Here is a 25,896-nt window from a genome sequence, read left to right on the forward strand (position 1 = left end):
ATATTCTATGGTTTTGGTAAATCTGAAGGAAAAAATCAGCAGAAAATCTGATAGTGTGTATGGGGTTTAAGTGGTGGCAAAACAGAAAAGGATCTCAATGGGAAAAAGCTGGATCTGCTGGGTGTGTATCTGAATTGTGAAAAAGACAACCTTGCGGTAAGCACTGGTTAAATAATTATTATGGGGTAGGGGAGGCTGAAGATCAGCTTTAAGTCTAGAGGCTTTTTACAACTATGTGCATTGACCATTTTGTTGACAAAATTTGGTTGAAGTAAAAAAAAAAAAAAAAAAAATACCCTCAGTGAATCGAATTGTTACTCGATACAGATTAGGAATCATTATTGTAGTAATTCAGTTATGGCCAGATTTGTACATATTGATGTGAGAAGACTGGCACTGTATATTTTCTCCTTAGGTTAAAAAAAAAAAACCTTTATGTTTTATCACTGTGAGGTGACAATTTGGTAATATGCTAACATTACATTTTGGCCACTTACACATGGAAGCCTAAAAATGGCACATTTTTAGACATTTAGGTGGCTTTTTAAAACACAGCCTATGGTTTTATTGGGCTTGCATACACAGGCACGTGCATACACCAGTAAAAATATGCACAAACACCATACTCCCTTAATAAAAAAAAAAAAGGAATTTTGAAGCATTTGTATATATGCACATTTGTGAACATGCGCATGCGCTATACAACCCATTCTCATATTTTTTTACTTTGTCTGTTTTATTAGAAAGTTTAAGGCACAAAGATACATACAAAAGTCATGGTAAAATAAAGCTTAAAAGGCATATCATAACAATAGAAAACGGGAGATAAGTAAAATACCACAGTAACAGTGGCCGACCCAACCCAGGACACCATATCAATCCAGCATCTCTAAAAGGTTGCCAGAGTAATCAATGGAAATTGCAAAATAACTGCATAATATGACTTAATTAATCTCTCAAAGTTTAAGTTTTACGTCCTTGTGTTTTTTTTTTTTTTGCTGGGAATATCTGATGTTCATATATCAGTACCATGTGCAACTACCTTTAACTTGCATCTTTAGGCTTCATTCACACACATTGACAAGTGTTTTTTATTTTCTGATCTGAATGCAGCTGCATTGTTCTCAGTGGACAAGTTCACACAGACCCGTAAACATGCAGTGTGCTCAAATCCATAAAAAAAGATCCAACAACTTGTATCTGAGGACATACATATACATAGTTCATAGTTGCCAACGGTCCTGATTTTCCCAGGACAATCCTGATTTTGGGACCCTCGTTCTGATCGGAGGCCATCCCGAATCTGGATGTTGCCTTTTGTCCCTGGAGAAATGGGAATGTTTGGCTCTGCAGCAGTTTTCTGGCTCCAACAAAATGGCCGCTGGCACCCCTGTGAGTGCTTTCCTTTTGTGTTTAAGCTACATCACGTTTGTTTGGTAAAGAGGGGAGGGGCCAATCCATCAATTAATCGGCTTCTCTCTTCACAATTCTCCAGCCTGGGCTAGCTGCACGGATTGGCCCCTCCTCTCTGCACTGATCAGGAGGAACAAAATATTTCCTTGGATGGATTTGACTTCATCTCCTTACAGGAAAGCAATGGTAAATAAGCTTACTGAACTGAGCCTGATCTTTTTAAAAGATTTTAAAATGATGTGAAATGACTATGTGATTATTTATATTATTCATCTCAAAAAAATGTCTAAACATAATAATATACTGTATAATGTTCATGCTGTGCACATGGGGATAGGGGCATATTGTCTTAGCCTTGCAGTTGCATTGTGGCTTCTCTGATTTCTGTCACATGTAGAGATGTGTTGGATAAGGAGGTTCTTGCAGAGCTAGGATTTTCCCTTGTGTGTGCAGAACTGCAGGCTTTCCCTTCATGTACTGTGACACATGACAGATTGCAGGATTATGCAGAGTTCACCATTCAGTACACCTTCAGATAACATGCTAGTGTCCATAATGGGAATTCAGCGCTGAAAACAAGTGTTATATGTGCTGAGAGGTATCTCTGGGAACAGAGCGGCAAACCATAATCTTCCAACATGTCATGTGTGACAAGCATGACAAATAACTTCAACCGCAGATCTGTAAATAATGCTAGTGCTATGAGCAATAACAGTTTTTCTTCCCTCTCCCTCTCTGCTTGGTTGTTTTAATAGTGAGTGAGCAATAGTGGTCATAGCTATACCCGAGATGCTCTACTAATTCCAGTAATACTATGAAAAGTGATTTAATGCCAGCTCTTCTTCCCATCCCCTCCACAAACTTCTATTCAAAATGGTATTTTCTGAGGCCAGGAAGGACTGTAATTGTAAGCAAATAACTGCTAAAATGTAGGGACTCCTCTTGGCTTCATTCTGCTTGGTTGTTTATGGACGAGCAGAAGAGGCCACATCTATTCCTGAGAGGCCATAGGTTCCAGCAAGACAAAGCAAAATGATTTGATACCAGCCCCTCTTCCCTCTCTCCACATACCCTACTCAAAATGGTGTTATCTGAAGCCAAGGAGGATTGCAATGTAATTAGGGATCTGCTGTCATTTAGGGTCTCTGGGTTGTTTTAGTAACGTTAACAGTAGTACAAAATACTAGCAGTACAGCAGTACAAAATAATGTAATGCCAGACCCTTTTTGTCTCTCTCCACAGCTCCGCTGCTGCGGAAACCAGATATAAAGGAGGGCTCCACTACTGGGGACACCAGATGTAAAGAAGGGCTCCGCTTCTAGGGGGCACCTGATGCAAGGACGGACTCTGTTGGGGGCACCGGATGCAAGGACGGACTCTGTTGGGGGCACCGGATGCAAGGACGGACTCTGTTGGGGGCACCGGATGCAAGGACGGACTCTGTTGGGGGCACCGGATGCAAGGACGGACTCTGTTGGGGGCACCGGATGCAAGGACGGACTCTGTTGGGGGCACCGGATGCAAGGACGGACTCTGTTGGGGGCACAGGATGCAAGGACGGACTCTGTTGGGGGCACAGGATGCAAGGACGGACTCTGTTGGGGGCACAGGATGCAAGGACGGACTCTGTTGGGGGCACAGGATGCAAGGACGGACTCTGTTGGGGGCACAGGATGCAAGGACGGACTCTGTTGGGGGCACAGGATGCAAGGACGGACTCTGTTGGGGGCACAGGATGCAAGGACGGACTCTGTTGGGGGCACAGGATGCAAGGACGGACTCTGTTGGGGGCACAGGATGCAAGGACGGACTCTGTTGGGGGCACAGGATGCAAGGACGGACTCTGTTGGGGGCACAGGATGCAAGGACGGACTCTGTTGGGGGCACAGGATGCAAGGACGGACTCTGTTGGGGGCACAGGATGCAAGGACGGACTCTGTTGGGGGCACAGGATGCAAGGACGGACTCTGTTGGGGGCACAGGATGCAAGTCCGGGCACAGGATGCAGGGGCGGACTCTGTTGGGGGCACAGGATGCAGGGGCGGACTCTGTTGGGGGCACAGGATGCAGGGGCGGACTCTGTTGGGGGCACAGGATGCAGGGGCGGACTCTGTTGGGGGCACAGGATGCAGGGGCGGACTCTGTTGGGGGCACAGGATGCAGGGGCGGACTCTGTTGGGGGCACAGGATGCAGGGGCGGACTCTGTTGGGGGCACAGGATGCAGGGGCGGACTCTGTTGGGGGCACAGGATGCAGGGGCGGACTCTGTTGGGGGCACAGGATGCAGGGGCGGACTCTGTTGGGGGCACAGGATGCAGGGGCGGACTCTGTTGGGGGCACAGGATGCAGGGGCGGACTCTGTTGGGGGCACAGGATGCAGGGGCGGACTCTGTTGGGGGCACCGGATGCAGGGGCGGACTCTGTTGGGGGCACCGGATGCAGGGGCGGACTCTGTTGGGGGCACCGGATGCAGGGGCGGACTCTGTTGGGGGCACCGGATGCAGGGGCGGACTCTGTTGGGGGCACCGGATGCAGGGGCGGACTCTGTTGGGGGCACCGGATGCAGGGACGGACTCTGTTGGGGGCACCGGATGCAGGGACGGACTCTGTTGGGGGCACCGGATGCAGGGACGGACTCTGTTGGGGGCACCGGATGCAGGGACGGACTCTGTTGGGGGCACCGGATGCAGGGACGGACTCTGTTGGGGGCACCGGATGCAGGGACGGACTCTGTTGGGGGCACCGGATGCAGGGACGGACTCTGTTGGGGGCACCGGATGCAAGGACGGACTCTGTTGGGGGCACCGGATGCAAGGACGGACTCTGTTGGGGGCACCGGATGCAAGGACGGACTCTGTTGGGGGCACCGGATGCAAGGACGGACTCTGTTGGGGGCACCGGATGCAAGGACGGACTCTGTTGGGGGCACCGGATGCAAGGACGGACTCTGTTGGGGGCACCGGATGCAAGGACGGACTCTGTTGGGGGCACCGGATGCAAGGACGGACTCTGTTGGGGGCACCGGATGCAAGGACGGACTCTGTTGGGGGGCACCGGATGCAAGGACGGACTCTGTTGGGGGGCACCGGATGCAAGGACGGACTCTGTTGGGGGGCACCGGATGCAAGGACGGACTCTGTTGGGGGGCACCGGATGCAAGGACGGACTCTGTTGGGGGGCACCGGATGCAAGGACGGACTCTGTTGGGGGGCACCGGATGCAAGGACGGACTCTGTTGGGGGGCACCGGATGCAAGGACGGACTCTGTTGGGGGGCACCGGATGCAAGGACGGACTCTGTTGGGGGGCACCGGATGCAAGGACGGACTCTGTTGGGGGGCACCGGATGCAAGGACGGACTCTGTTGGGGGGCACCGGATGCAAGGACGGACTCTGTTGGGGGGCACCGGATGCAAGGACGGACTCTGTTGGGGGGCACCGGATGCAAGGACGGACTCTGTTGGGGGGCACCGGATGCAAGGACGGACTCTGTTGGGGGGCACCGGATGCAAGGACGGACTCTGTTGGGGGGCACCGGATGCAAGGACGGACTCTGTTGGGGGGCACCGGATGCAAGGACGGACTCTGTTGGGGGGCACCGGATGCAAGGACGGACTCTGTTGGGGGGCACCGGATGCAAGGACGGACTCTGTTGGGGGGCACCGGATGCAAGGACGGACTCTGTTGGGGGGCACCGGATGCAAGGACGGACTCTGTTGGGGGGCACCGGATGCAAGGACGGACTCTGTTGGGGGGCACCGGATGCAAGGACGGACTCTGTTGGGGGGCACCGGATGCAAGGACGGACTCTGTTGGGGGGCACCGGATGCAAGGACGGACTCTGTTGGGGGGCACCGGATGCAAGGACGGACTCTGTTGGGGGGCACCGGATGCAAGGACGGACTCTGTTGGGGGGCACCGGATGCAAGGACGGACTCTGTTGGGGGGCACCGGATGCAAGGACGGACTCTGTTGGGGGGCACCGGATGCAAGGACGGACTCTGTTGGGGGGCACCGGATGCAAGGACGGACTCTGTTGGGGGGCACCGGATGCAAGGACGGACTCTGTTGGGGGGCACCGGATGCAAGGACGGACTCTGTTGGGGGGCACCGGACGCAAGGACGGACTCTGTTGGGGGGCACCGGACGCAAGGACGGACTCTGTTGGGGGGCACCGGACGCAAGGACGGACTCTGTTGGGGGGCACCGGACGCAAGGACGGACTCTGTTGGGGGGCACCGGACGCAAGGACGGACTCTGTTGGGGGGCACCGGACGCAAGGACGGACTCTGTTGGGGGGCACCGGACGCAAGGACGGACTCTGTTGGGGGGCACCGGACGCAAGGACGGACTCTGTTGGGGGGCACCGGACGCAAGGACGGACTCTGTTGGGGGGCACCGGACGCAAGGACGGACTCTGTTGGGGGGCACCGGACGCAAGGACGGACTCTGTTGGGGGGCACCGGACGCAAGGACGGACTCTGTTGGGGGGCACCGGATGCAAGGACGGACTCTGTTGGGGGGCACCGGATGCAAGGACGGACTCTGTTGGGGGCACCGGATGTAAGGACGGACTCTGTTGGGGGCACCGGATGTAAGGACGGACTCTGTTGGGGGCACCGGATGTAAGGACGGACTCTGTTGGGGGCACCGGATGTAAGGACGGACTCTGTTGGGGGCACAGGATGTAAGGACGGACTCTGTTGGGGGCACAGGATGTAAGGACGGACTCTGTTGGGGGCACAGGATGTAAGGACGGACTCTGTTGGGGGCACAGGATGTAAGGACGGACTCTGTTGGGGGCACAGGATGTAAGGACGGACTCTGTTGGGGGCACAGGATGTAAGGAAGGACTCTGTTGGGGGCACAGGATGTAAGGAAGGACTCTGTTGGGGGCACAGGATGTAAGGACGGACTCTGTTGGGGGCACAGGATGTAAGGACGGACTCTGTTGGGGGCACAGGATGTAAGGACGGACTCTGATGGAATTTGGTGGCAGGCGACGTGGCAGGTGACACATTCAGGGGTCCCACTGATTCTGGATTATGGTGAGTTGAATGATTTCATTCTATATTACAATGTAATAATAGTAATAATGTGCTTCACTCATCCTGACACCATAACAACCATGGTGCCGGGATGATTGAAGTACTAACACCAGGTGTTTGGCGTATCTTTATCTGTTGATTTGTTAAAAACTGGAATACACATTTCTACTGTGGTGCAGGATCTGGGCATGCTGTCCCTCCATCCCCGTTTCCTTCCCTCCTCCTTTCTCTCTCCCTCCCTCTTTTCCCCTTTCTTTCTCCATCTCACATTCATCTCAGACTCTAACCACACCCCAATTTAAACCCCACCCATATAAGCCACACCCACTATTTAACGTAAACTATGCCCATCTTTTTTTACTATGTCATGCCTACAAGTGTATGCCCCTTGCCTTAATTATAAGACTCCATCTACAGCCAAAAAAGTGTCCCTAAATTTTTTTTACAATGTTGGCAACTATGATAGTTACATAGTTAGTAAGGTTGAATAAAGACACCAGTCCATCCAGTTCAACCAGAGTGAGTGTGTGTGTCTACAATTATCCCTATCCCTGTACATTGCATCTCATTAAGATGCTTATCTATTATATTATTATTTTTATTTAAGGTACCCATAAATGCCCGATCATCCTCTGTGGAAGCTGTAAATCATTGAAGTAGCTCAAGTTATTACAGTGATGGTTGCAATCTTAGGGCATGACTGCAATTCAGAGAACCCCTTGCGGTTTGCAACAGATGCAAAGCATTCTCTGGACACGTTAGAAATTGTGAGATCACTGCCCCTCCTCTCCACCTCATCTTATCAGAGAATGTTAACTTAACCTCCCTGGCGGTACGATTATTTCGGATTTTAGGTGCTAAAAGCGGTACAATTATTTTGCATGAAAATTTGGTGTTTTATATTGTAGTCCTGTAATTCTTAGGAATAACTCACTTAAATCTGTCCAAACCAGAGTCTAGCAGACATGAGTTATAAATTATAATATAATAAATAACTATAAATAATGGTACCAAATAATAATATAACAATAATAAAAATTATTCAATAATGTAATCAAATCAAAAACACTGAAATTTGCTCAGTTGCAGAATTGTCACTGTCATTACTTTTCAGTATTTGATGACAGATCTCCCCACAAATCGCTATCGCTCAATTCTGCGAGTGATTACAATTTATTATCACTGTTTTCTAGCTGGTCTAAAACCATTTTTGATGTAAAGTGACAGTTTGGTTGCTATGGACAATCTCCAGTTTCCAGGCAGAAAGAACAGTTTTTATTATATAAAACTGCATGCAGGGCACTGGGCAGACCACTAGGGACAAAGGGGATGTGAAATATTTACATACAGCAATGTAATCTATAAGATTACATTATACTGTATGTATACTGTGTGTGTCACTTTTTGAATTTGGCGCCGATCTCCGTCCCCGTGCGTCGCAACGCTCGCAGGGAACGGAGATCAGCTCCGTGATAGATCGAGCGAGACACGGCTCGCTCGTACAGCGGGGAGACAACGCTGGATCCGAGGGAGAAGCCTGGATCCAGCGATGCAGTCCCGAGTCTGGCTCGGGGATACCGCTTTTGGTATAAAAATTCCACCCCGAGCCAGACTCGGGAATACCGTCAGGGGGGTTAATGTGTGTATTCATTTACCGGCAGGCAGCTGCTTCTGGTAAAAATCATCCCTGCTGTGTCTCCTTCAGAAAATCACCTGGCTTTTAGGAAAAAACTCAAGACCTTCCTCTTTTAGCAGATGATCAAAGCTCGTCACAGCGCCTAGAGGCGATTCAGTTCGCATTGTGCGCTATACAAGTATTTCATTCATTCATTCATTCATTCAATGTGTGTACTTTTGAAAGATTACAGGCTTACTGGCAGGATCACATATAGTTACTGTTAGTCAGGTTGAAAAAAGACACAAGTCCATTCAGTTCAAACAAAAAAACAAAACAAATATATAATAAATATCATACCAACCCATATACCCAATTCTATACCCAGTTGATCCAGAGGAAGGCAAAAAACCCCAGCAGAGCATGATCCAATTTGCTAAAGCAGGGGAAAAAATTCCTTCCTGATCCCCCGAGAGGCAATCGGATTTTCCCCGGATCAACTTTACCTATAAAATTTTAGTACCCAGTTATATTACGTACACTTAGGAAATAATCCAGGCCTTTCTTAAAGCAATCCACTGAGCTGGCCATAACCACCTCTGCAGGGAGTCTATTCCACATTTTCACAGCTCTTACTGTGAAGAAACCTTTCCGTATTTGGAGATGAAATCTCTTCTCCTCTAGACATAAAGAGTGCCCCCTTGTCCTCTTTATTGACTGTAAAGTGAATAACTCGACACCAAGTTCCCTATATGGACCCCTTATATATTTGTACATGTTGATCAAATCCCCCCTTAATCTCCTCTTATCAAGAGTGAATAAATTCAGTTCCTCTAATCTTTCCTCATAGCTGAGTTCCTACATGCCTCTTATCAGTTTGGTTGCCCTTCTCTGCACTTTCTCCAGTTCCCCGATATCCTTTTTGAGAACTGGTGCCCAAAACTGAGCTGCATATTCTAGATGAGGTCTTACTAATGATTTGAACAGGGGCAAAATGATATCTCTCTCTCTCTGGAGTACATACCTCTCTTAATACAGGAAAGGACTTTGCTCTCTTTGGAAACCGCAGCTTGGCATTGCATGCTATTATTGAGTTTATGATCTACCAAAGCCCCCAGATCCCTCTCCACTATGGATTCCCCCAGTTGTACTCCCCCTAGCATATATGATGCATGCATATTCTTAGCCCCCAAGTGCATAACTTTACATTTCTCAACATTAAACCTCATCTGCCACATAGTCGCCCAATTAGACAGAGCATTGAGGTCGGCTTGTAAATTGGTGACATCCTGTAAGGATGTTATTGCACTGCATAGCTTGGTGTCATCTGCAAAGACGGAAATTTTACTTTTGATCCCAGACCCAATATCATTTATAAAGATATTGAAAAGCAAGGGTCCCAGCACTGAACCTTGGGGTACACCACTCATAACCTTAGACCATTCAGAGTAAGAATCATTAACCACTACTCTCTGAATTCTGTCTTTTAGTTTTCTATCCATCTACAAACTGATGTTTCCAAACCTGTAGACTTTACCTTACACATGAGACGTGTGTGCGGAACTGTATCGAACGCTTTTGCAAAATCCAAATATATCACGTCCATTGCCACCCCTCTGTCCAAGGTTTTACTTACCACCTCATAAAAAGAAATAAGGTTTGTCTGACAACTTCTGTCTTTCATGAATTCATGATGTCTGTTGCTCAAAATATTTTTTTCCTGCAAGAACTCGTCTATGTGGTCTTTTATTAATCCCACCTTGTGAAAATAAAGGAAAGGAAGCCTAAAAAAGGAAACGAATGCAGCTACCACATCCAAGACTCTGTAAGCTGCAATATATTACATTTTTGGTTTTGGGTTTGGTACCGTTTTCAATAGAGGTGTCCATACTTGAGCCTGACTAACTGGCTCCTTTGACTGGCACTGTACAGTTTTTCAAACACTTAGAAACACATGTTCTCCAAGACCCCTTTCACACTGGAGTGCTGTCAGCATTCACGGTAAAGCACCGATAGTTTTAGCGGTGCTTTTTGGCCGCTAGCGGGACACTTTTAACCCTCACTAGGAAAGGATTAGAAGTGTTCCGTGATGCGGCGCTGCTAAACTGATTTGAAGGTGCTTCGGCAGTGCTGCCCATTAATTTCAATGGGCAGGGGCGGTTTAGGAGCGGTGTATACTCCGCCCCTAGGATGATGCTTGCAGGACTTTTTTTTCCGTCCTGCAAGTGCACCGACCCAGTGTGAAAGCACTCGGCCTTTTAAACTGGCGTGGTTTTAGAGGCACTTTACAGGCACTATTTTTAGTGCCAAAAGGCCTGAAATGCACTCAAGTGTGAAAGGGGTTTAAGGAGCCTAACCAATTGAGTTCTGTTGACTCCAATTACACAGCACATACCCAGTCTTTACACACAACTGCCCTAGGCACCTTTTACCATAACCACTAGAGTTCCTCCAGAGGTTGCTAGGGGTTCTTCTCAATGACTGTTAAGGCCCATACACACGATCAGACTTTTTGACAACAAATATGCAAATTAACTGTTTTGGAGCAACATCCGACCGTGTGTACGCTCCATCGGACAAACTTTTTCGATTTTCATATGACTTTTGTTTGCTGCGCGAACAGACAAACTTTCTGGCAACAAAAGGCCGATGGAGCAAAGTCTGATCGCGTGTACAGAAAACCATAGGACTTTTGTACAAAGTACAAACACGCATGCTCAGAACCAATGCAAAAGATCAGACAACAATACAGAAGTTGACCAAAGGTGGAGGTAAAGAGCAGAAAAACCACGTGATTTGGTGAATGTTGGCTGAAAAAGTCCTGCCGTGTGTATGCAATACAAGTTCTCGGCCGATGCCCCTTGCACAAAAATCCACGGGAAAGTTTTTACAAAGTCTGATCGTGTGTATGAGGCTTAAGGAACATTCTTCCCACGGACCATCACACTAATGCATCATGAGTTGTGGATGGAATACTTTTTAGCAGGGGTTCCCTTATACCTAAAAGTTATTTCAAGGGTTACACTGGGGTTATTTATGAAAGGCAAATCCACGTTGCACTGCAAGTGCAAAGTGCACTTGAAACTGAAGTCACTGTAAATCTGAGGGGGACATGCAAGGAAAATAAAAAACAGCATTTTAGCTTCCCCTTTTTCAGATCTACCCCTCAGATTTACAGTGACTGCACTTCCAAGTGCACTTTGCACTTGTAGTGCAAAGTGGATTTGCCTTTCGTAAATAACCCCCACTGTGTTGGAAAGGTTGAGATGGCCTGTTCTCCACTAACACATATCTCTTACTAAGCAAACATTGTATAGTGCAGTTTTTAAACCACCATGGCTATTTTTCATATTTAATACAAGGGGAGAATATAAATGACTTGATTAAGGAAATTATCTTTCATCAGGCATCTATCTGATAACATAAATATAAACACCACAAATGCTATCTTCAGTACAAAACACATTAGATCAGTGGACTAAGTGTAAATAGGGAAGTGACTAAGTTGGAGAATAAGGAACAACACCAAAAAAAGGAAATGAAAAACGTGTGATGATGAGCGTTTTGGGAGATGGGAGAGCCTGAAGCACCAAAAGCAACTTATTGAGTCACACAAACAAACACTAAAATCCTGCATTAACCACTGACTGCAAATGGCTACCCGTTACCTAAGAAAGGTTATGTAACAACAGTAAATATGGATGCTTCCTGTTCTGCTTTTTGGAAACTACCAAACTTCAACTAAAGACACAGAATTTCTACTAGAAGTTGTCATTTGTAAATGCAGAGAAGTGATATTGTTTTTACTCATTACACTGGGTTAAAACAATGAAGCCAAGAAAAAGTAGTAGAGCAATCAAATGCTGGAAGTAGGATGGGGCTGATATGACACATTTCTTTTTGGTTGACTAACACACAAGAACTTAGCCCTTTGTGCTATGCCTTTTTTATTTAGTGTAAGTAGTCTTTGAAATACTATGGTCCTCTAACAGCACTAAAGTGCAAGAATGAAAAAAAAATATATATATATTTTTTTCTATATACTTACCTGTAAAATCAATTTCTTGGAGTACATCATGGGACACAGAGCAGGCTATAATAATTACTATCTGGGATTTCCCAAAGTAATACACTATAGAGTCCATTCACAGGGGCAACACGCCTTCCAGTGAGACTTTGGGAGGCAACCTGGACACGACTTGAGGCAACTTACAAGGCAACTTGAAGTTGCCTCCTGGACAGGGGACTTTGCCAGTGGCCAATCACATAATAATCAGCTCTGTGGAAGGGAGGCGTGTGCCTAGAAAACTATTTTTACTTCCTGGAAAGTTGCTTCAGTTAAGACAGGGGATCCGACTTGGAGGCAACTTCCATTGAAATCAATGGGTACAAGTTGCCTAGAAGTTGGATTGAAGTCGTACAGGAACCTTTTCTGAAGTTGAAGCGACTTCAGTAGTGTACATCAAGACAGCTCTCATTCACTTACATTGATTTTATCATGTTGCGCGACTTGAGGCAACTTGGGACGACTTCAAGTCGGATTCAAAGTTGCCCATGTGTGAATGGACTCTGAGGGGAGGGAGAAACAATAACATAAATGGCTACCAGAGAAGGACCTATTCTGCTGCCCATAACACATTGTGACTATGTACAGCTGTGTAAGATTCTGCGTGCACCAGTTTTAGTATATCTCCCGCAGAAAGTAGCTGGACAGAGGATCCAATTCTCTCTATCCAAAACACATAATATGGGTGATATCTGACATAACTTTAAGTTAGAATGTTGACCTTATTCTGGGCTAAGCTATTCTAAAAAAAAAAATATTTGCAGTATGCATGCACAGCTTGTGCATAAGGTTACATAGTGAAGTTTTACTATCACTTAAATATATCATGGACAGCTACACTAGATTCTGTGTTTGCCGGTTTTAGTAAATACCCCCCAATGTGTTCATCAGCAGCACTGTGCCAAACAAAAGTTTGCCAAACAAAAATAGGCAAAAAGTATATTAAAAAAACAAAAACCAAACAAAATAAAAGACAATGAATATACATCACTGATGCTGCTTTAGTATCGCCACCAAAGTTATAAACAAAACGTATGAAATGGCACAGTGTAAAAAAAAAATCATGTACTATAAGTGCATTCAAATAATGTGCTCATCATCAGCAGCACTTTAGTGTCCAAATGTGAATCGAAAATATATTGAAACTGGCCACACCAGATGTCACACTAAAACTGCATATATTTATTCTATCATAATAAATATGTAGCTGATGAAGGAATGTAACACATCATTTTAAACATAGGTTCTACCCTTACTCTTTCTATATTAAAACAAAAACTTTTTGGCTGGAGTTCCACTTTAACTGTATCTAAATCCAGATCACACAGCCCGCTAGTGAACTAATGCTTCTAAAGCCAGAGCTTTCATTATAACTACTGTGCTTGCTGTTGCTTTGTAGAAAACACCATTTGACATTATATGTATTTTGGTTACTGTTACTGTGCGTCTGGCACCTTGGAGAGCCTTGTCAGATGATGTAAGAGCTGCGATATTCTGGCCGCTGCTGTCACACCTCTCTAACCCTGCTGAGATTTTAAGGGCACGAACTAGCTCTAATACTCTTCTTATTTGTTTTGGCCTGAAAGTATAGCATAGGGCCAAGAATGTATTCCTCAACTTTCTTTCTGCCCCTCTGGTGCATAAAATCTCACTCTACAACATACTATATGCCTATTTAGCTAGACAGGGATAGATGCAGATTTTTTTTACAGTATGTGCCATTTTTACTTTCAGATTTCCTACTGTAAAGGCTTGCATGTATACATGAAATTAAACGGACGTTGCAAAATTCGAACTAATTTACTTTTATAGGAAAAAAGCATAATATTTGCAAATGTAAAATATCAATCAAATATGTAGGGCGCCCTCTCCTGTTAAAAAAGCTAACTGCATGCCTGTCATGTCACTGATCCACAACAAGAACAGATCGAAACATCTCTGACTTTTCTACAACTTTCATCTGCTGCATGTTTCTTCTGGGTCTATTACTCAAAAGTACTGAGGCTGGACAAAGCCATGCATCTAGAAAATTTCAAGGAGGGTAGTATGAGCAGCCCCCATTATTTAACCACTTCACTAAAGGGCACTTTCACCCCCTTCCTGCCCAGGCCAATTTTTAGCTTTCAGTGCTGTCACAATTTGAATGACAATTGCGCGGTCATGCAACGCTGTACCCAAACAAAATGTTTACAATTTTTTTGAGACAGATAGTGCTTTCTTTTGGTGGTATTTAATCACCAATGGGCTCTTTATTTTTTGCTAAACAATTCAAAAAGGCCAAAAAAAAAAAAAGTTTTTCTTTGTTTCTAGTTTAACATTTTCTAAACAAGTAGGTTTTATTTGTTTCTAGTTTAAAATTTTGTAAATAAGTAGGTTTTCTCCTTCACTGATGAGAAGGTACTACCGTATATACTCGAGTATAAGCCGAGATTTTCAGCCTCTTTTTTGAGGCTGAAAGTGCCCCCCTCGGCTTATACTCGAGTCATCGCTGTCTGCCCGCTCGATCAGCGTGTCGAGCAGACAGACAGCGGCCATTCTATTCAAAAGCCGCGCCTCCGGCTCCGCCTTCGCCTGTGATAGGCGGAACACTGAATTTCCCAGCAGCCTGTGTTCCGCCTATCACGGACATCGTATCATCCTCGTACTACGGACGAGGATGATACGACGTCTGTGATAGGCGGAACACAGGCTGCTGGGAAATTCAGTGTTCCGCCTATCACAGGCGAAGGCGGCGGCGCAGCTTTTGAATTTTACAATGGCCGCCGACGAAGAGGGCACGGGACGGAGGCAAGGCAAGGCACGGCACGGGACGGGACGGGACGGATGCAAGGAGGCAAGGCACGACACGGGACGGATGCAAGGAGGCAAGGCACGGCACGGGACGGAGGCAAGGAGGCAAGGCACGGGACGGAGGCTCGGGACAAAGGTAGGCTGGACACACACACACACACACACACACACACACACACACACACACACACACACACATGGATGGAGACACACACAGGGATGGATGGATGGATGGAGACACACACACACAGGGATGGATGGATGGATGGATGGAGACACACACACACAGGGATGGATGGATGGATGGATGGAGACACACACACACAGGGATGGATGGATGGATGGATGGAGACACACACACACAGGGATGGATGGATGGATGGATGGAGACACACACACACAGGGATGGATGGATGGAGACACACACACACAGGGATGGATGGATGGATGGATGGAGACACACACACACAGGGATGGATGGATGGATGGACACACACACACACAGGGATGGATGGACGGACACACAGGGATGGACGGACACACAGGGATGGACGGACACACAGGGATGGACGGACACACAGGGATGGACGGACACACACACAGGGATGGACAGGCATGTCTCACCCTCGGCTTATACACGAGTCAATAAGTTTGCCAGTTTTTTTGGGGGTAAATTGGGGGCCTCGGCTTATATTCGGGTCGGCCTATACTCGAGTATATACGGTAATATGCAGCACTGATGGACAGCCTTTATGGGCACTGATAGGTGGCAATTATGGGCACTGATGTGCACTAATGGGTGGCAAAGCTGTGATTCAACACAGCTGATCACACCATGAAGAGCCTCTGTATACATGATATAGGTGTTTTACCATGATCAGAGGTGCGATGTGTCAGAGTGACACACCGCACTACCAAGGGCAACCACAAGCAGCTTGTTCTGAAGGACTTCATATAACCTCCAGTCAGAATGGGAGAGCCACCGCCCGGTTGTTATTCTGCTGTAGGCCAGGCAGGAAGATGTTAAAGAACTTAATTCTAATAAATAGGATACTGCTTTAAAATAAGATGTTGCTGAATTTCAGTAATAGGCCAATGAATACTTTTAAAGTGGGAGCAAACTCCCACACATGATTTTTACCTATAGGTAAGCCCATAGCCAGTGACGTCACCAGCACATGCGCTCTGAAGGCACAGCATACCATACTGTTCTTTCAGAGTCCTGTGCTGTGAACGGTGGCTCCCGCATGCATGCGTGGGAGTAGTGTCACTGCAAACGAAGACCAGGTGAAGATCGAAGCACCTTCTGCGGTGACAGCGCGCCATTGGAGTGCTTCGCTCTAAGGTAATTTTCATATAATGTGCTATTATGGCTTTAAAAAAAAAAAAAGTTTACTGCCGCCTTAACTTTTATGTAAAATTCACCTTTCTCAGACTACGGAGAAATGTATAAAATGTATGCAGACTGACAAACAGAAAACATCTGTACTTAACAGAACATATTTCCGTAAACAAAATTGTAAAAAGTAGAGATTAAGTGAGGGGACTCTACACTCAAGTGAATGGTGCAATCATTGATGATAATACCTGTGATGTTCAATAAATAAAATAGTAACATACAAAATCAATACATTTCCTAAATAAAGTGCATAGAAAACAAAGTGTATTAAACCTTTAAAGTGCTTCAAATAAAATTCATTATGCCCTTCTGAACAAATATTCTGTATTCTCCAGTGTGGAAGCGCCTCAAGAATATTTGTCCAGAAGGGCACAGTGAACTTTTAAAGCACTTTTAATGTTTATGGCACATTACTTAGGAAGTTCATTTATTTTGTATGTTACTATTTTATCTATTGAACATCACAGGTATCATCATCCATGATTGTACCATTCACTTGAGTATAGAGCCCCTCACTTAATCTCAATTTAATACAGTGTTTTATACACATTTGTGGATCACAGCTTTAAAAATATATTTTGTTTAATAACATTTTTAAACACATTGGCGCAAGGTATAATTATTTCTTTCACCTAAAAGAGGTCTATTTTTTTTTTTAAGAATCATACTTACCTAGGTGGATGCAGCATCAGTCTGATGCTGCATCTGTCCAACGGTGCTTCTACACTGAGAACTGAGCGAACACCGCCAAACTCTTAGTTCTAAAGCTCAGTGAGACGAGAGCTGCATACTGTCAGTCCCAGCTCTCTGCTCTACCCCCTCCTCGCTCACTGGGGCCTTAGGCTATAGAGGGGGCAGGGGTGGCGGGCTCAGGCTCAGAGGTTTGCTGAGAGGCTGAGCTGGTTGTCGATCCAGGTGGAGCCTAACTCCATGGTCGTGATGATGTGGAGCCTGGACTGACTTCTGTTTCATCGGCAGAGAGCGGACTTCAGCCCGCTCTCCACAGGAGAAGTACAACCAAACAAGCTTTGGCTGTACTTCTTTAATGGTAAAAAAGTATGCAACTTCACTATAAATATATTATAATAAATAGTAAAAAAACTGCACCCACACACACTTATGCACCTGTCGCCACTGCATCAATACACCGACTGCCAATGCATTAACACAACTTTTCTCACCTACCACCACTTGAACAGACATACACTTTCCTACTGCCACACACTTTTACATCCACTGTAACTACACCAAAGCATTGTTTCTTTACCTCTCACTTATTCTCTCATCACCACTGCAACAACTTGCACTTCCATAATAATCCCTATGTTTGCAAATGTGACTGGTAGCTTCCTATTTGCTACATGCTTCCTAAAATTGTAAATGTTATTATACAGAGCCTACAAAAAATAAGAAATGGTAGAAATCAGCCCATCATAGCTGTAAAGCACAAGTTCAGTCACACCTAGAACCAGTGTTCCACCTCAACCACACTACTCAATATAACCATTCATCAAAAGGCACGGGTAACCATAAAACAGAAAAGAAAACCCATAGTGCTCTCCATAAAAAACAAAAACGTTTTACTTAGCATAATAAATTAAAAACACTTACAAAAGATAAAATATAGCAAGGCCAATACTCGTGTATTGCCAGCTCACCACACAGAACTCAAAAATTATGTCACAGGCTCAGCTTTACCCGCCTGTATGCGTTGCATCCTGTAATTGGTCTTTATCAGTAGGTTTTCTGGTTACCCTCGCCTTTTGATGAATGGTTACATCAAGTATTAATGAGTGCACAGTACCTGGAGCAGGACGGAAAAAGGGTGACCTTGTTTGTAAGGTTAAATAATAAGGTGAGCACTTGTTTGGTGGATGCATGCATGGCACTTTTGGAAATTGAATATATAGTTTCCATGTATGGCACAGTGGTGATGTGATTCTATCACAGCTTATGGACTGAGTTTAATAAACGTCTATTATTAGTTTCGCTACACTATTTAATTTGTATATCAAGCATCGAGGGGGAGTTGTGGAATCACCTGCACAGTGTTTGAGCCAGCAACTATATTCAAAAAATTGTTTATTTTTTGTTTGTTTGCTTTCTTTAATTAATTTTCATATTGAGCTGATTGTAGTTATATTTTATTTACTATGATAGATCTGTCTCCTTTATAGCTGTTGTCTGATTTGCCATGAGGGAGAAAGATAGGTTGGACCTCATAACTAGGCTTTTGAAGCACCAAGCAACATGGGGCAAAGTACAAAGAGGCAAAACAATGTAAATGTAGTGAGAGTTCTTCTATAAAGTGGAACTAAGCAGAAAAAGAAAAGTGAACTGGCAGGCTATTTATTGCAGAAGGGACATGCTATTTCTCTTCTGCAATAAAGCAAACTTACCTGCTTGTTTGCATTCCACTTTAGAATATACACCGAGCTGGGCATTTGTGCAATGAATGAAATCTTATGCACACTTGTGGGGGTTATGCAATTCTGGCCCAGCCAATAATACGGCAGAAAGTCCTAAATCTGGAAAAGGCTTGAAGATTTTGTTGCTGACAAGGTGAGTTTAGTTGTTTAAATACAAAGCATCATGTTAACGTGAATGTGCTACGGCACTGCACTAGTGTGAATATACACTTAAATCTTTCTGTTGAGCTCAATAAAACACATTAGGCCCAATTCACAATGCTTTAATAAAAGGATATGAATCTATTTTTGCCATTTTTAAATCTCATTGGGCTTACATTTTGGTCTGGTGACACTGGGACTGGTGTGCCAGTGGTCAGGGATACGGTTACTGACTGCACTGGCCATGATGACATTGGCAATGGTGTGGCTAGTGATCAGAACATTGTTGCAGGCTTATACTAATCTGGTGGCATGGAGACTGTTGTGGCGGCGAACAGGAACACTGTTGCTGGCTACATTGGTTTGGTTACACTGGGACTGGTGCGGCACTGATTTGCAACACTTCTGTTTGCCTACACTGGTCTGGTGATATTGGAACCCATGTGGTGGCGATCAGGAACACTGTTGCTGGCTGCATCGGTCTGGTGGTGTTCAGGAACACTGAGCCATCTGACCGTATAAGTTCAATGGCTGGATAACAAGTGGTTAAGATCTATTTGTCTAAACTGCACTGCTGTATGATCTGTACTATTTGTTAGTACAATGTAACCCCTGGTCACATAGGGTGTTCACTGACTGTCACAGCCTATTTGCAATACCACGGTCACAACAAGAGAATACAAATGAAATTACATCAGAGTGGAACATTTTCATTAACTGACCTTGTTGGAGAAGAATCATTTGATGTTGAAGATGTTGGCATAGGGCTTGATGGAGCAGAAAACATTGGGCAAGTCAGTGGCGATGTTGGACTTGGATTTAGTAAGCTGACCAAAGAAAAAAAAAAAACACGTTACCAAATGATTACGGACAATATATTAAAACTACAACAAAATATTTTTATTTGTACACTTTTTCTTGCAAATTCAGAGTTATCTGGGCAAAAATGTTTTTTTTTTTCTTTTTTTTTTACTTATTTATCACAATACATTGCTCTACTCTTTCATCCCCTTAACATCCTAATCTGTATAAACCAAATTTCAGCTGGTGTTAGATGTGTTGTTGACAGTTAAACCACAAAAAAAATGAATGTGTACGATTGTTAAGGCAATGCTTAAGAAGAAAATAACAGCTGGGTAGCTGAGAAAAAAACATTATGGAATGCACATTTCCAGCCTTTGATACTGAGCCAAAACTGGGTTTCTCCAGACATAAGCTGGTCTTATAATTAACTAGACCTTCATTACTCATTTGTGGTACAGTGCGCAGTTTCAAAAACGGAATTATATATGAGGATGCAGACGGTAAGAAAAAAAAAAGAAAAAGAAAAGACTAACACTGGTAATATGACTATTACAGCTTTAATTGGAAATTAAATAAAAGGAAATGTTTTGCTGCATGCACTTGCGTTATTAAAGTCCCTTTTTATGTGTCTGAAGTGGGTTTCCCTGTTAGAGGTTTTTTTTTTTTTTTCATTTTGCAGTGAGAACATTTCTATCTCACCTTCAACCTAAAATTCGAAACTAAAGTTGGCTTTTAACCCCCGGAAGGTTTTACCCCCTTCATGACCAGGGCATCGTTCGATATTCAACACTGTGTTACTTTAACTGGCTAATTGCACGGTCATGCAATACTGTACAAAAATTTAATTTTTATAATTTCTTTCACACAAACGGTGGTATTTGATTGGAAAGTACAGTGTAGCGCTTAGAAGATTAAAAAAAACACACAATGAAACCAAAGTTCATATTTATAGTTGGTATGTTTCAAATTCCAATTAAGGAAGAATCCTTATGCATCAGTCCAAAGAAGAGAGAAGAGGGACCATCACCAGCATCCGAAAATACTGACTGGTATTTGATTACCACTGTAGTTTTTATTTTTTGCGATATAAATGAATAAAAACTAAAATTTGGAAAAAGAAAGCAGTACTTTCCACTTTCTGTTATAAAACATTTAATAAAAAAAATCTAATTTCTTCATGAACTTAGGCTAAAATGTATTTTGCTACATGTCTTTATTAGAATATAAACCCAATAAGTATATCTTCATTGGTTTTTGTTAAAGTTACAGCGTCTATGAACTATGGTATAAATATTTGAAAATTAATCAATCATGATGTAAATCTGGCCCATTTCATTTCTTAAGGCCCTTAAAATGCCAGGACAGTACAGATACCCCCCAAATTACCCCTTTTTGGAAAGTAGACAGTCTGATGCATTTAGTAAGAGGCATGGCAAGTTTTTTGAAGTTGTAATTTCTTGTCATAATTTTGTTTAAAAATAAAGAAATTGAATAAGATGTGTTTTGTTTTTTTTTACAATTTTTTTTTCATATCATCACCAGTGCAGTACAGCATCATATGACTTATGTAGTGGTGATCAGGAACACTGGTAATGGTATGTTAAAAAAAAAAAAATATATATATTTTTCTATTCAATTTTTATAAACTTTTTTTTCTATTTGTCCTCAGTTGAGAAAGTATAAGAAAAATTTCAAACAGGAGAAAGACAGAAGCAAAATTGTTCTAGGTAACAGTGGGAAACATGAGAATCTCTGTCCGGTGTTGAATGCAGTCTGGGTTATCACTAGAATATTTTTTCTCTCAGTTCTTGTGCAGGTGATAGGTAAAGCTAGGTAAAGCTGGGTAAAGACACTTATGTTTATTTATTTATTTTTTTAACAAAAGAAATACCTCCCCCTACTCTCCCTCCAAAAATATGCCAGGCGTTAGATTAGGAAAGGACACAAGGAGGGACCCCATTGTATGTAGGAGGGAAGCAGGTAAGAATTGGGCTTTAACTTTGACAAATTTAACAAAAATAGTTCCTAACATAGAAGACCAGATCAGCCACACTAAACACCGTATGAGCTTAGCCGGACTTTATTTAAAAGCATTGACCTTTGGACGTCTGCTACATACTGTTTAATGCAGTATTCTACAACACATACACCATTGATCTTATTGAATAAACAAGGTGAAAAAAGCAATAAAGCGCAGCAACCAATTCAGCTTTTATCAGCCAATCTGTTCTAAAGTTGCCAATAAAAAGGTCCATTATCGCCCATGCTGAAATAATTTAGAATGGTATTGGTATTGCCAATGATCAGCATATATAACAATCAAGAAGATTTTTTTTTTTAAGGTTCACTTGCTTAGATATTGTTTCAGGTGACTAAAAATCTGGTTGTAAAATTGAAGGTCTGGTTTATCTGCTACACAATTCTAATGTTTATTTATCAAACTATCAAATCTCATAAAGCTAGCTATAGGTGTATGTGAAGGATCCAGTTGAACTCACGTATGATTCTAATTTGTTGGTGGCTGGCTTTCATAACTTACTGCATAACAATTTTTTCTTTGCACTTTGCTAATAAATGAATTCGTATTTATATGTTAAACCACCCAAAACAACACCATTCAAAAAAATATACATATCAATGGCAAGTTTGCCACACAAATTAATAAAAAGTAGTGCCTTTTTTCAACAGTCTTACATTCAATTTTCCTTAGGTAATAAAACATGCTTTTAATATTGTTTTTCAGGTTCCTGTGCATTCTCCTGTAGATACAAGCAATGCCAGTATCTTGAAGGTTAATGCTTAAAGGCTTATGAATGACGGCATCAATCTAAGTCCTTCCTATGTCCTCAGCTGCCCTCCATGAAAAGACAAGAGTTGCGTTATATGAACTGTTTGAGGATCAGATCACAAAGACCAAACGGATTTTAATGTATTGCACTTTCTGAAAACATTGAAAGGATATTGAAGAAAGCATCAATGCAAAACCATGATGGGACTGCTGCCAATGTGGAGAGAGGACCAATTACTCATGCTCTGTAGCTAAGCACAATTGGTCTATATCTGTCAAACATAACTGATCACTGAGTAATAGTAGTCCCAGTTGGGACACTGAACGCTAACAAATCTTAGTTGCAGAAGTTCCGCGTATATTAGATAAAATGGCTGACATCCAATCTACACACAAGCCTGCTTATTAACTGTGCAAGTCCCTTATACCACATTTTTTAATCCTCTAGAAAGTAGTTCAGAAAGTGAAGGGATGATAGACTTTAGACTGGTATGACATCACCACTTGCTGCACTGCTGTGTTAAAAATCTCTATGGGGTTTATTCTTTGGTGTCTATAGAAATTATTTCATTCAAGATGCACACAGCTTTCACCTCAGACTCAAACATTTTCTTTTTTATGGGAGGGAGAAGCAGCATAAGAGTTGGGTATGCTGCAGTGCAAGTATCATGCAGATAGGAGAAGACAGCAGATAAGTGAGGGAGAGAGATAAGCTCATCAATGTGCGGTTTCTCTTTTCACTGTTGGGTAGGAAGGAGATCTGTAAGTGAAATTGCATCTGCAGTAGTCAGATCCCCATTCCAGGAAAGGCTTTAGGGCTTTTTCACAGGTGGCTGAGACACAGTTATACCCCCCCCGGCCACACTCCAGAAGTCTGCCAGCCTGACGGGGCTGTACATACAGTGGTGTGAAAAAGTGTTTGCCCCCTTCCTCATTTCCTGTTCCTTTGCATGTTTGTCACACTTAAGTGTTTCGGAACATCAAACCAATTTAAACAATAGTCAAGGACAACACAAGTAAACACAAAATGCAATTTGTAAATGAAGGTGTTTATTATTAAAGGTGAAAAAAAATCCAAACCATCATGGCCCTGTGTGAAAAAGTGATTGCCCCCTAAACCTAATAACTGGTTGGGCCACCCTTAGCAGCAACAACTGCAACCAAGCGTTTGCGATAACGTGCAATGAGGCTTTTACAGCATCCTGGAGGAATTTTGGCCCACTCATCTTTGCAGAATTGTCCTAATTCAGTTACATTAGAGGGTTTTCGAGCATGAACGGCCTTTTTAAGGTCATACCACAACATCTCAATAGGATTCAGGTCAGGACTTTGGCTAGGCCACTCCAAAGTCTTCATTTTGTTTTTCTTCAGCCATTCGGTGGTGGACTTGCTGGTGTGTTTAGGATCATTGTCCTGCTGCAGAACCCAAGTTCGTTTCAGCTTGAGTACACGAACAGATGGTCGGACATTCTCCTTCAGGATCTCTTGGTAGACAGCAGAATTCATAGTTCCTTTTATCACGGCAAGTCTTCCAGGTCCTGAAGCAGCAAAACAGCCCCAGACCATCACACTACCACCACCATATTTTACTGTTGGTATAATGTTCTTTTTATGAAATGCAGTGTTCCTTCTACGCCAGATATACTTGGACACACACCTTCCAAAGAGTTCCACTTTTGTCTCATCGGTCCACAGAATGTTGTCCCAAAAGTCTTGGGGATCATCAAGATGTGTTGTGGAGAAATTGAGACGAGCTTTGATGTTCTTTTTGCTCAGCAGTGGTTTTCTCCTTGGAACTCTGCCATGCAGGCCATTTTTGCCCAGTCTTTTCCTGATGGTGGAGGCATGAACGCTGACCTTAACTGAGGCAAGTGAGGCCTGCAGTTCCTTGGACGTTGTTGTGGGGTCTTTTGTGACCTCTTGGATGAGTCGTCGCTGCGCTCTTGGGGTAATTTTGGGCGGCCGGCCACTCCTGGGAAGGTTCACCACTGTTCCATGTCTTCGCCATTTGTGGATAATGGCTCTCACTGTGGTTCGCTGGATTCCCAAAGCTTTGAAAATGGCTTTATAACCCTTTCCAGACTGATAGATCTCAATTACTTTCTTTCTCAATTGTTCCTGAATTTCTTTGGGTCTCGGCATGATGTGTAGCTTTTAAGGATCTTCTGGTGGACCTTACTGTGTCAAGCAGCTCCTATTTAAGTGATGCCTTGATTGTGAACAGGTGTGGCAATAATCAGGCCTGGGTGTGGCTAGAGAAATTGAACTCAGGTGTGGACAACCACAGTTATAGTATGTTTTAACAAGGGGGGCAATCACTTTTTCACACATGGCCATGATGGTTTGGATTTTTTTTCACCTTTAATAATAAACACCTTCATTTACAAATTGCATTTTGTGTTTACTTGTGTTGTCCTTGACTATGGTTTAAATTGGTTTGATGTTCCGAAACACTTAAGTGTGACAAACATGCAAAGGAACAGGAAATGAGGAAGGGGGCAAACACTTTTTCACACCACTGTATGCTGTGGCTGCTTTGCGACAATTTTAACTTGGACTGCAGAGTTTGGCAGGTGGCAGCGCCTGTCAAACTCACCCATTGAGATCAATGTGGTTACACTGCAACTGCAAGGTAAACTCTTGGCTCACATTTGTGGTGCAGTAAAATGAAAAAAAAAAAAAGAAAAAACAGGCATCAAGAGTTGGCAGTAGCACTTCCTAAATGCCTGTCATCTGAAACTATACCACCCTCTAAAAAGCAATCTACTTCAAAAATTTCTTTTCAGAAGATGACAAGCATTACTGCCTGTTAGAAACAGCCTTTACTGTGTGGCAAGGGTATGTGAATCCCAGAAATGGATGGTGAGAAATACAAATCAGATCACATATGTATTCCATGTCCTACTTTGTTTGAAGTTGGCAGCAGCTAATAACCTATCTTCAAGCTTAGCTCCCATAATGCCACAAACTCTTCCCCTAGTCTACTCTATGAAGTTGTGGTGGCAGGCAGCCGTTTTGGTTGCTGAATATTAACTGCTCCTCTGTCGTAAAGAAAGTATTGGGCAAGTATGCTAGATTAGTGCTTGGGCTTGCCTTACAGCTCCGGTTCCTGAGTTTCAGACCCATTTAGGACACTATCTGCATGGAGTTTGTATTTTTTCCCCAGCGTCTGTCTACTTTTTATCTGGGTATGCCAGTTACCTCTAACAATTTAAAAACAATGTTATTCAGTTCATTGGTTTCCACCCACTCTGTATCTACAGTGTTTAAGAGCATTTCAGGGGCCAAGGAATGCAAACTGTTCTAAATTTAGCGCAGACCACTGACAAGTTTTGCCGATTTGTCCCAAATTTTCTCCCCTTCTGGGTCCCCAGGACAGCCAGGCACGCCACATTTGAACATTC

At 43.7% G+C, this 25,896-nt stretch overlaps 1 protein-coding gene across 4 annotated transcripts in view; it reads right to left on the reverse strand.

Moving 5' to 3' along the window:
- ARHGAP26 (Rho GTPase activating protein 26) overlaps positions 1-25,896 on the reverse strand; it is a 724,944-nt gene that overhangs the window by 22,308 nt on the left and 676,740 nt on the right. For all 4 annotated transcript variants that reach the window (XM_077473114.1, XM_077473113.1, XM_077473112.1 and 1 more), the window contains one exon: positions 19,623-19,727. In XM_077473114.1, coding sequence (XP_077329240.1) covers positions 19,623-19,727 — 105 coding nt within the window. The remainder of the gene's footprint in view (positions 1-19,622; positions 19,728-25,896) is intronic.

This window comes from Lithobates pipiens, unplaced genomic scaffold, assembly GCF_037356315.1.
Source record: "Lithobates pipiens isolate NorthernLeopardFrog02 unplaced genomic scaffold, aLitPip1_a1.2 Scaffold_8, whole genome shotgun sequence".
In the NCBI taxonomy this organism is placed as follows: domain Eukaryota; kingdom Metazoa; phylum Chordata; class Amphibia; order Anura; family Ranidae; genus Lithobates; species Lithobates pipiens.